General features: G+C 35.8%; 1 protein-coding gene across 1 annotated transcript; it reads right to left on the bottom strand.

The window, feature by feature from the left end:
• Positions 1–1,522: 1,522 nt before the first annotated feature.
• On the bottom strand, positions 1,523–3,385 carry LOC145120981 (dof zinc finger protein DOF2.1-like). Its single transcript, XM_079056760.1, has 2 exons — positions 3,153–3,385; positions 1,523–2,632 (listed from the first exon to the last, which is right to left on the bottom strand). The coding sequence occupies exons 1-2, from the start codon at positions 3,201–3,203 to the stop codon at positions 1,595–1,597; spliced, it is 1,089 nt and encodes a 362-aa protein (XP_078912886.1). The 5' UTR covers positions 3,204–3,385; the 3' UTR covers positions 1,523–1,594.
• Between the last annotated feature and the right edge of the window lie 9,468 nt (positions 3,386–12,853).

Raw genomic sequence — 12,853 nt, 5'->3', positions numbered from 1 at the left:
ATATATATATATATATATATATATATATATATATATATATCAATTACAATTTATTTTCAAAAATATTTTTTTTTCAAAATTAAATATAACACAACTATTAAAGATAGATTTTAGAATAAAACTTAATTAAAAGTATTTTGTTTTTATCTATTTAACCGAACATAAACAAATGAGAACGTATGAAAAACAGAACCAAGAAAATAAATAAATAAATGTTGTGGGGTTTACGTACAGATTGAACTGGGGATTTGGTACATTCACTGACAACAATCTTCTCACGCCAAAATCTTGTATTTTGTCTTCACACACTTCAACCTTGATTTTTTTATTTTTAATGTTTTAGTGCGTTTTAACTTTTAACATCTTAATCCATTTTCCTATCACTTTGTCTATAAACAAAACGTTTGACAAAAGACATACATATTAAGAAAGACATTAATTACAACTAACTTTATTTAATAAAATGACAGTTTTATCATTACTTTGCATTTAATGTTCTATTAAATGTTCAGTTGGTTAAGTAATAATGAGGGAGTATTTTGGTAAAATTGTTATTTATTTTTAGAAATACGGGACAAACCAAAAAGGAAAGATGGACTATAATTTTGGGACGGAGGGAGTATGATTTAAGAAATATTTAATTGTTGATATATGAATTTAAAATATCTTTAAATAATAAAAGAGATACAAGATATAAATCAAGTATTTTAGTTCCTCTTTTTTGATTTCATGGTGTCATGTTTGGCTTTTAAATAAAATAAGAGAACACCTTTGGCACTTGGCAATGACAATGTGGGGATTTTCCATTTAGTTCCTCTTTTTTGGGAGCTAATTCTTGACATGTCAGTTCATCTATCCTAAATAACTACTGTGATTTGCCTCTTATGTGATGGGGTGTAGAAAATTAACATTTTGAGATTTTGTAATAAATAAACAAATATAAAAAATCCGATATTTTTTAGACACTGTTAAGAAAGTATCAACACATAAGTCACGGCTCCAATTAATGTTACTTTATAAAATTTAAAGCTGTTTTAGAATAATCTTTTGTTTACAACGAATAGCTATAAATAATAGCTCAGAAATTTAATCGCTAAACAAATTTATAGTTCAAACTTCAAACAGTATATTCAAAACATTCAAAATGACAATCCTTACAACATCCTTTAGACTAAAAAACATTCTAAACTCCAATCTCACCGTTTTATTACCTCAAAGTCTCAAATATTATTGGAATGTGTACTTTATTGCACGATACATAAAAAATAACTTGACCCTATTCCCATAACAATGAGATAAGAAATGAAGTTGATTCAAAGATAGAAATTACATAATAGCAATGAACATGTGTCCTCATATTCAAAACAACATAAGCAGTAGTATACTTGTTCTTGATCAGGAAACAAAAAAACAGGTTCTTGATTGTCAAACATAAACAAACAAACAAATTTAGTTAAAACCAAGTACATAATTCTATCCCCCCTCCCCCCCACCAACCCACCACCACCATCCAAACAAAAGATTTTAGAAGTAAATTAAATTTTCCTGCACTAACATTAATTAAACAACAAGATGATCTATAGTTTTACTTGTGCTACATAAGAGGGCTATCTATGAGTCCATGCCAAGCTGTTGAACTAATCCCATTCCATCCTCCAATTTGTGATCTCCCGGATTCAACATCATGAGCCATGTTCCCTTGATCTCCACCACCACCACCACCACCTATCTGCCATGGAAATCCCCATAATACCCCTCCTCCTCCTCCTCCTGGTCTACTCTCTCCAAACTCAGATGATTTCATCATATTGCATGCTTCTTGCTTCACTGTTGTCATTGTAACTGCCGTTGTTGCACTACAAGTACTACCATTGTTCATCATGTGTTGTTGATGGTCATGGAACATCGCATTCATGATTTCTTGATCTTGATCATGGTTTCTATTACCATTGTTTAAACCCATGATTAAGTTTCCCACACTACCCATCTCTCCATTTCCAATATTACCCCCACTAGACAATACATTATGAAATCCATTCGAGGTGTGCATGTTCTCAAGAAACCCTCCCCTAATCGCATCAAGAAAACCCAAGTTATGGTTTGATGTGGGATCGTTTTGGTCAAACTGGTCAAATCCCAAGTGGGTATTTGCTTGACCCTGGAGTCTAGCAAAAGCAAGGGAGAGATCGGTTGAGTCATAAGGTAAATGACCTAAACCACTAGAAAGCAAATGATTGTTTGAATTAGATGATGTGATGATATTGAGTGGATGTTGATGATGTTGTTGGATATTGAGATGATGATCTTGGGGCCCTCTGATCTTTGAAAGTGCAGAAGCTGATGATGAAATGGGTGAGGTGGCTGATGATGATGACGATGATGATCTTTTGTTCTTCCTACACCCACCACCAACAGGAACGTTTCTTAGGGTTCCGCCTTTGGTCCAGTACCTCCGGCAGGATTTGCAAAAGTATCGCGGCTGAGTGAGGCTGTAGTTGTTGTAGTAGCAGAATTTGGTGTTGCCGGAATCACATCTTGGGCATTTCAGAGCGTCCTCCGGTGGCTTTGGTTTCTTATCTTGTTGTGCTTTTGTGCACACCAACATGCTGTCAAGCATATGCGAAGACATCTCCTATAACAACGAATTCAGAAAAAATCAGATCTTAAAGTACTTAATATACCAATTAATATCAATTAACACTTACAAAATCGAACAATTAATTAAACAATTTTGAGTAGATGGATGATCAATGAGTCATAATCGATTATATATTAAGCTTGAGATAAAAAGAGACGAAGAAAATCTTCAATTAAGCAGAAATTAATCTAGCAAAAGCCTAAAGCAACACCAAATCCCCATTCCATGTTCCTTTCAGAATCTAGAATTACGAAGATCAAATATTACAACTCTGATTAAGAAACCAAGTATAGAACATCATGTAATAAACTTAGAAACTGGGTATTTATCTCAACATTCTACACAGTTAACTGTTCGATGGCTACATCAAATTAAAGAGCAAAATCGAAACCATCTGAAACTTAACTGCGAAAGTAACATGCAAATTCCATTACTTCTTCACTTATTTTTAAACATTATCATGAAAGTTCTGAAATTTGAAGAAGAATCAAGCAGTAAGTATATAATGGTGTACCTGCTGCTGATAATGGTGGTGTACTCCTGAAACATCCATTTCTACTTCCATGCACTATTACTGTGTGTGTCTGTGTGTGTTCTTGTCTGTTTGTGTGTTTGTGAGAGAGAGAAAGAGATCAAAAAGAGAGAAGATTGAAGGAATTGATCTTAGAGTTCGAAAATTGTAGATATATATAGAGAGAGAGAGAGGGGATGTAAGCTTCATGCAAGGGAAATAAGGTTAAGACTAACAAACCCCTGCGTATATATACACATACATGTACTTACAGTCTTACACACCATGAATCATGAATGTATAATCTTATTTTATTTAACCGATGCATATTATTATATTTTTAATAATTTTACAAAAACAAAATTCGGATACCCATTCAAGTAAAGATTGTTTTTTTTTTCAATTATATATTTATATTCATCTAATAATATCATTAATTTGGAGTATTCTTTTCATTTAATTTTATTTAAATTAACTAAAATTAAAAGTTAATTTATTTGAGACGATAACATGAATGGAAATGAAAAGGACTTGAGATGTCGATTCCAATATCTTCCTGTTGACATGATGACTACAAGAGTTTAATTTCAAATCGTATTATATGTATAGGAAACATGTATATATGTTTTATGGAGATATAATACAATAAAATCGATTCAATTCATTTTGAAGTATATACAATATATATGTCAAATATAGAAACTGGAGGCTAGTTGATCATTCAAGTTAGCTTTCAAGCTATATATGGTAGGGCCATATATGACATAGGGACCGAAACTATATTGTGGTCCTTAAGTAGGTTTCTCCACACATACGCAAACTGTATGTATTCATGACGTTCTTTTTGTCTTGTAATGGTTTTCATTTCGATGATGGATAACCATATGGATAGGTTTCGTGTTTTTTTAGCCATTCATTCATCTATGCAAACATACACATACTTCATAAATATCTTGTTAATCGACATTGTTATGTGTTTCAAGAAATATATCTTTCAACCATAGGTTGAGGGTTAATTCTCGCTTGTGAAATTTAGACGAAAGATATAGTTTAGGAGTATAATGTTTGTGTGTGAGTTGTACTAAAAAAATGCATAGATGTATAATTTTATTCAAAAGAAATTACATTGTATGTTTTGATGTAATTAATTTGTTCTATATTTTCTAAAATGGCTATCGAGTTTTGATTGTTAAGATAACTTAAGGTACGTACAATTGTTCGTTTCTCATACTACTTGCCTCCAACACCGTCACGCATCGTTGTCCTTCATCTATCGTCTTTTTTCTTTTTTCTTTTCATTTTTCTATAATTGGACTTATTCGATCTTGATATAACTTTGAGATAATAAAAATGTCGAATTCGTTTACATATGCGCACATTCAGTTAATATTTAACAAATATTTTTAAAATAAAGAAAAATATATAATGTATTTATTAAATTAACAAGATGTATGCAAAGTTCTATGATAAATTAGTAAGGAAGCATGTTATTTGTCGCAAAATAAAGACAACTTTTAATTACACACGTATTTTTTTTTAAATGGAGTTCGATCATTGGTCATATGCTATTTCAATGTGTGTTGCTTAACATATAACGAAAGCATTTGGTTCATATAGCTAAATATCGACAGTATTTTTAATAAGATAAAACTGATATGCAATCTTTATAGAGGAAAAACATTCCATCTTTTTAGGCAACTTTAAAATTGAAAATATTATATATTTTTGGAAAAGCTCAGTATTATTCAATAAGATAATGTAAAAAGATGATGAATGTGAATGAAGGGTTTGAGACATTGACTATGCCTTTCTTTCATGTTACTTCAACATAATATTCTTTCACATTTCAATACCTTAGAAGAGAGAGTGTATGTGCATGGGACCCATAGAAAAATAAGAAAAAGAACAATTCAAGACTAGACTAGAAGGGACCTTCTTTTCTTTGCTTGCTTACCCATTGATGTAGACTTTGTTTGATAATGGAAACATCCCCACTCAACACTATCTTCATGTGTTTCTTAAAATAAACAAATTGAACGTTATCATCAATTTTATCATGAAATTAATTTCTTTCTTTTTTTCTAATAATATTCTTCGTTTATAGTTAATGATAGATTTTTGTGAAAATTTAAGCACAACGTGATTTTATTAAGAATTTCTTTAAGTAAAAATTACATATAAAAGAAACGTACATCTAATATACTGTCAAAAGCAATATTTAAGTGTTTATAAACAAAGGTTATAGACACTTAGAACATAATTGACTTATTGGAATTAGAATCACTTGTTTGGTTAAAATTTTAGAGGGATTTCACATCTTAGATATTGTCCAAAACCTTCTTTATGGAATTTTAGAAATCCTTTCACATGTAAGGGATTTGGAAGTCCTTTTCATAAGGGATTTCATAAAAAATGATACGACAAGAATATCTTTGTTTTCAATAACTATGCCCCTCACCAATACATCTTCACAGTACCATCTACGTACAACCACTATTGTCATCACAATCACTGTCGTCATTCCAACTCAACAATGTTTTGTGATGTCGTTTCTACAATGATGAAATTTTGGGATGACTCCAAACTTATAGAAGGAGTTTAATGTTTTGGTTTCAAACCACCCTAAACAAATACATTTGAAGTGTTTAATTCTTTATTTTCTTCTTTTGTTTTAGAGTGTATAAAGTGTTAGTCAACATATTGGAGAGTCGATGTAATTTGGGTGGTTGCTTGAGAGATTAGTCTATGTGATTATGACAATTTATCATATAGTGGATCTTTCTCTTTGAAGGTCCATGATTTTTCTCCGGTTTTTGGAATTTTCCGTGTATACTCTTGTGTCCAATAATTTTTCTATTATAGTTATTAAGAGGATTGTTTATGATCCTTGAGGCTTTTTTCCAACAAGTGATATCAGAGCTCTAAGTTTGGAGGAGATCTTGGCTTTAGAGGTTCGTATTATGCTTTGTGGTTGCAACCTTGTCTGGTCTTCCACAACCAGAAACAGATCTCTGTTAGTCATATTGGAAGGCGTCTCGGTACTTTCGAGGTTCGTCTTCGGTTATGTGGTTGCAATGTGGTTTGATCTTCCATATAAAAAATGAGGATTTGGCTAACTATTATGTGTACGATAGAACTATGTACGAGCCGGCAGTACGTAGCGTCCGGGGAATTTTTTGGCAAGGAAAAACTTGATACTAAAGTGTGTTCGTGGTGACCCACCTCTCTTTCCTGGGAATAATTTGTTTGGTGTAATACTTATAGGGTTGGATGTATCGCAGAAGTTCATGGTATGATCGTCGTTGCTCGACGAAGCATTGGTTGGTAATGGCATAGCAAAGACTCAAGGGTTGTTAAGATTTTAGGTTCATCATATGGTTTGGTTTTGGGTTAAGTTTGCGGTCGGTGTGTTTTGAGGATCATTCTTCATGGTTCTGGTAGTGCCCCAGTTAGGGACTGGGGGTAGATTCAAATGGATATTCATCAGTTTTAGGGAAGGTTCCACGAGGAGGTATCATGGGTAGCCATTTTCGAGCAGGCTTTTGGTGGAAACTCGTGTTGGGAATCGCGAGTGGGTTCGTGCAAAGTTTGTATCCAGAACGGAGGGGGTTAAGAAATTTGTATGTCAAAGGCATCAGTTGGAGGGTTCAGAATTTAGCTTATGTGTCTGCGCTCCAGGATGGTTCCACCTTGTGAATGAAGGGAAAGTGATGAGGTTTCGGGCTCTTAGCACCAGTGTATCGACCTGATAGTTGAGGAAGTTTGTATTTTGTATCTTATTGAGTTTATGGAAATTGTTCTCATAAAAGGTTGAATAGATTGTTCGATGGATAAGTGTCATGGTTTTAGCAATTGGTTCAGTTTGGGAGGTCTGTCAGGGAGTCAGACTAATTCAATACCCAAGTCCGGATATATAAGGTTGGGTCTTTGCATGGGATTATGGGTTGTTCTTCTTCAGGTTGGCAGTTACTATTTGGGTTTGATTGTTTTCGGAAGGTCGTTTTAAGTGCAGAATTTACGGTTGCGTTCCTCGGGATGTTGGTTTGATATGAGTGTTAGAAGGAACGATTTCGAGGACGAAATCTAATTTAAATGAAGGAGAGTTGTAACACCCGGAATCTAGAAGATTAATTATGGAAACAAATTCCCTTTCCTAGGGACCAACACGATGAGTTGATGGTGGGAAACTCGATGTGTTGGAGGATTTTGGGACGCACATTTTTATGAACTAACTCGGCGAGTTGGTGAAGGGAACTCAGTGAATTGGACACTGATTGAGAAACCCTAATTTTTAGGGTGTTGCATCCTATTTAAAGGCCTTAAGTTCTTTGGTTGGCCTCCTTACCAGCCTACCCTGTCCCGAAACCCTAAAATCGAGCCTTATCTTCCATTGTTGAGTGTGAGAGCTTAGGGAGAGCCCTGAGAGTTCATTTTTGGTGCTTGTTGAAGGAGCTAAGGAATTAGGAGTTGCTTGGCTTGAAGAAGAAGTCTTGGATCCAGAATCTCCATCTCAATTGCCATGTTTTTGAGGTATCAAGTTCTCACCTTGCTTATTAGTTGCTTAGATCTCTTCTTGGGTTGGAGTTTATGCTTTTTAGCCATGGATGGGTGGACGTTGGGGATTAGGACATCCCAAATGATTATTCTTTCAGATTTAAGGTCTACATGAGCTCTTTTGGCATAAAGGTGCCAACTTTATGGATTTAAGGGCTTCATGCATTCATTAAGTCTTTCATTTAGCCCTTTTTGAGCTTTTGAGCTCCTTCTAGTCATGCTTAAGCATAAAGTTGGAAACTTTACGTGGCCATCTAGCCTTATGGGGTCAGATCTGCATTTTGGGGTTTTGTCTTTGATGATTAAGTGCTTAATGATTAAGCCCTCGCTCTTTTAAGTCTAGGGTTTGGGTTTGGACCCATTTAGGTGGTTCCTAGGGGTAAAGTTGGAAACTTTACCCTTCTTGATCTCATTTTGGTCAGGATATGAGCTTTGGAGCTCTTGGATTCGATGAAGGCAACTTAATGCATCAAGCTGTTGGTTCTTGGGAGAACTCAGCGAGTTGACTTGGTTTTTCCGGATCTATGCAGTTGATGGAGAAACTCGACGAGTTGTAGGACAACTCGGCGAGTTGGGTCAACTTGGAACGTTGAATTTGACTTTCGATTTATGTCTTTAAACAAATTTGTCCCAAAGGGTACTTGAGGTAATCTGAATTGTAATAAAGGAAATTATGGGCTTAGGATAAGGCTCATATGGGGTTATGCCCAATTTGGAAAATTGAGCCATTAGTAGGCCTTTGTGGATCTTTTAGTTTTGGGCCTCAGTTTTGGTTCATGTTGGGTTGGCGGTAAAATGGTCATTTTACCCCTAGTAAGGATTATGGATTATAACATCGAACCCAATTGCTAATTGGGTATGTTGTTGGTATTGATAGCTCGGGAAGCCGGCAGGGCACCAACTAGAGATTTCTTTCAGTGAGCTTCTGCATATGAGGTGAGTTTCGCCTCACTATACCCGTGAGTAGAAGGCACCAATACCTGTCCACTAGTTTTGGTTATCTGTTAGTAGAGGGGTACCTTAGGGTTTGTATATAGTCATGTAGGATAGACTGGGGACTCTTGATCCAAGCTCTCTTACATGTTCCTCGTTTGGTTGTGGTTCTAGAGTGGGATCATCTGTCCGGGTGACTATTGCACCTCTTAATATATACGGTTATGCATTCCTTGGATTGTTTATATTGAGTATGTTGCGATGCTTAGTGATCTGTAGATTTGTGGAACTGGCTGTAGGTTGTTATATAATTATATGTTATATGTACGCATGTTTAGTCGGTGGTTGAGGCTTCACTGCTTTCTGCGTAAGACAACATGCCGGGGCATCCCAACCCGATGGTTGAATGGGCCCGAGGGTATTCCATCCCGAGGATGATTGGACCCGTAGTATATTGGCATTCCAACCTGATGGTTGATTGGGCCTGGGGTATTCCAACCCGATGGTTGATTGGACCCGAAATGATTGAATGATATGTGGTAAGATTGGACTGCTTGTGCATCAGTCAATAGGCCTGGGGTATTCCATCCTGAGGATGATTGGACCCATAGTGTATTGGCATTCCAACCCGATGGTTGAGGGCATGGGGTATTCCAACCTGATGGTTGATTGGATCCATAATGTATTGGCATTCCAACCCGATGGTTGAGGGCCTGGGTACTCCAGCCCGATGGTTGATTGGACCCATAGTGTATTGGCATTCCAACCCGATGGTTGAGGGCCTGGGGTATCCCAACCCGATGGTTGATTGGACCCATAGTATGTTGTTATTTGTATATGTTATCTGTTTGGATGTTGGTACTTTGTGGGAACTCACTAAGCTTCATGCTTACAATTTTGGTTTATGGTTTCAGGTACTTCAGTGGATCGTGTCAAGGTCAAGGCATGACTGTACACATCCTCGCGTTTTGGACTTATGATTTCTAGGAAACTCTGATAATGTGAATGTTTCGAAAACTATAGTGAAAGCGGTTCTGATTTTTAAATAATGTTTTGGAAACATTGGTTTTTGTAAACACTTCTTTAGAAAAAGGGTTGTTTTGAAAAGTTTAAATTTTATGAATTTTTATGGATGTTACATTGGAAGCTCAAGGAAACTTAGATCCATAAGTATTTCACCCACAAGCACCCCTTGAAGGTATAAAGCTTGGAACTTGATGAATATCTTCTTTGTATCTTGCTTGCTCTTGAGTTTCTATGCATTTTAGTCCTATAATTTTAGTGTTCATGATTATGGCTTACTCTAGACCATAAGAGTTGTCCTTTCATATGTTTTTAGGGGTTTAGAACCATAAATATGTGATCTTGGTTGTTTTAACCTCTCCATGCAAGAGTTATGATGTTTTGGTTGAATATTAAGTTAGGGTATTAGTTTTTGGACCACTTAGAGCCATGGAAAGTTATAAAGGTGGAAACTTTATGACTTAGAATGATAATTTGGGTCTAGATCTGTGTTTGGAAGTGAAGTGTTTAAGGAATAAGCACTTAATGGGAAGGAATGGATCTAGACAAAGCACGTTGGGCGTACCAAGAGGTACATTGCGTGTACTAGGCTAAGGCCACGTGGGTTGGAAGGGTCGCGACTAGCCCCAGTGTAGTGACCTAGTACGCAGTGCGTACTCAGTCTGCTTTGACTTCCTTAAACTTTTTGACTTTCGAAATTTGATCTTTGACCAAGTTTCACTTAGGGGCATTTTGGGTATTTTGAGTGCTAGTTTGAGTTTAAGGACATGTTACTTGTGTAGGTGATCAATAGAGGCAGTATTCGGAGCAGTGATTTGTTCAGTTATCTTTTCAGACTATGAGGTGAGTTTCCTCACTGTACTTCGGGGTCGAAAGCACCAACGCTAGCCCATTAGGTTGTGTATCCTGTTTTTGGATGTTGTTATGTTGTAGTAATCTGTTAAGATCTTCATGATTATCTTTTTGTTGTTATATGTTCAGTCGGTTGCATATGTCGACACAATGCAGTTGGATTGAGGTAATACTACTATGTACGGAAGCCAATAAACCCGAGAGCAAGCCAGACATAATTTGTGGGCCAGAAAGGGCAAGCTAGACTTATTAGTAGGCTCGGGAGCAATCAAAACATGAGTTGTGGGCCAGATTGGGAAGCCAAACTCATGTTGTGGGATCAGGGGTAATCCAGCCTGATGGCTACGGACCCAGTATGTATGTTATTATATTTTTGTGTGGTGGATTTTTGCGAACTTACTAAGCTTTGGCTTACGGTTTAAGTGTTATATTTCAGGTAATTCTGATAGTTGGGGCAAAGCGAAGGCATGTTCGTACACATCCTTCTGTATTATGTTTTGGAGATTTGGTAATACCTTTATTTTGGGATATTTGTATTAGATACTTGGTTTTGACTTAGGTTTTGATTGGAAACAATTATTGTACCTTAATTAGGAAATGAAATTTTTTATCATGGTTGTTGGGATATTACAAACCAACTACCAATACCTATCCAATTATGAGACATTACAATATCAAACAATCAATAAATCTAATACATAACAAAGACTACCTAGTCTACTAGCATATTCAAATTCTAACAATACTTATATCCTATCATACAAAAGATATACAATGTCACACGTAGTATAGTGAGAAAACTCACCTGAACATGAGACCTAAGGATCACTGATGCTCACATGAATACTCACACATATCAGTCTCACGGAATGCTTAAATACTAAACATAGGTCCATACTTAACCTATAACTTTCCCCCAACAAGTTTGACCAACAATTTGTCAAAAAGTTAAAAAGTCAATGGAGGAAACATAATAAGCTTGAATGTTTAGATATTACCATGGTCTAAAGGTGTTGAGAAGGCTGATAGCTTCAAGATCAATGCTTCCTTACCCAAGCTTACATGCAACTTCACACAAGAGCACCAAAGGATCACCAAAAAAGCACCAAAATGCATTTAAGAGAGAGGATGAGCTGAAAACACATCAAAAAAGGCGATGGTACATACATAAATGTATCATATTTTCTACTATTTATCTTATATATATATATATATATATATATATATATATATATATATATATATATATATATATATATATATATATATATGATTATGCATTCTTAAGTCAACCTATCAATATTATTAATAGCCTTGGGATGGTTGTGGACAGCTGGGAGCCATTAGAGGTATGATGGCAGGGTGCCTTTGGTTAATATGTCTGTAGATAATATGTTTTTTCAGAAATGTGCTTGAATGTTTAATCTTGTTTTAGATGAAAATTTTGGGTTGGAATTTGGGACGTTACATCTTTCTTTTCTTATATTTTATTAGAATATAGAAAGTGTTAGTCAACAGTTTGGAGAATGTGGGTGTAATTTTGATGGAGGCTTAAAAGACTAGTTTATATGATTGTAACAATTTATCATATAGTGGATATTTATCTCTGGAGACCCATGGTTTTTCTCTTGTTTTGGAGTTTTCCATGTATATTCTTATGTCTAGTTATTTTCTCTTTTGATGTTATTGGTTAGGGATCATTGAGGCTATTTTCCTAACACTTCACACCATCTATATGTAACGCCTGTTTCATGGTACACATTTAATTATAATTTATTCATTTTTGTAGAGCTACTCAACGAGTTGGGATCCCCAGACTCGTCGATTACAAACGAAATTGGATGCGGGGTTTTAAGCAATCTACTCGACGGGTTGAGAGCCGTCAACTCGGCAAGTAGGTCTGCCAGAGGGAAACCCTAATTTCAGGGTTTTGCACCCTATTTAAGCATCTTAATCCCCACCTTATGGTCTCATTTCCAGTCTCCAAGTCCCAAACACTAATCCACGAAACCCTAGAGCTTTGTGTGAGTTTGTGAGCCATTTTGGGTGATCTTTGTGTGTTCTTGAAGCTTGAGGAAGAAGAAGGAGCTAGAAGGTTCAAGGAGAAGATAGTAGATCCAGAGACTTCCTTCCATCCTCATCGTTTTCTGGTAATCAAGTCTCTAACTTGTCTATTAGTTCATTAGATCTCCTTATTTCCACTTTTTGAGGGTTTTGGTCCAAGAAGCTTAATCCTTGGGAAATGGACGTCCCAAGTGATTTACCTTTCAGATCTGGGATCTAGAAGGGGTTTCATGGCATAAAGATGCAAACTTTATGACCATGGAAGCCCCATGCAAGCT

Source organism: Lactuca virosa, chromosome 6 (genome assembly GCF_052849685.1).
Source record: "Lactuca virosa cultivar CGN04683 chromosome 6, Lactuca_virosa_CGN04683_v6, whole genome shotgun sequence".
Classification (NCBI taxonomy): Eukaryota; Viridiplantae; Streptophyta; class Magnoliopsida; order Asterales; family Asteraceae; genus Lactuca; species Lactuca virosa.
Note: the sequence above shows the minus strand (reverse complement) of the source record. Positions and strands in the feature narration are given on the sequence as shown.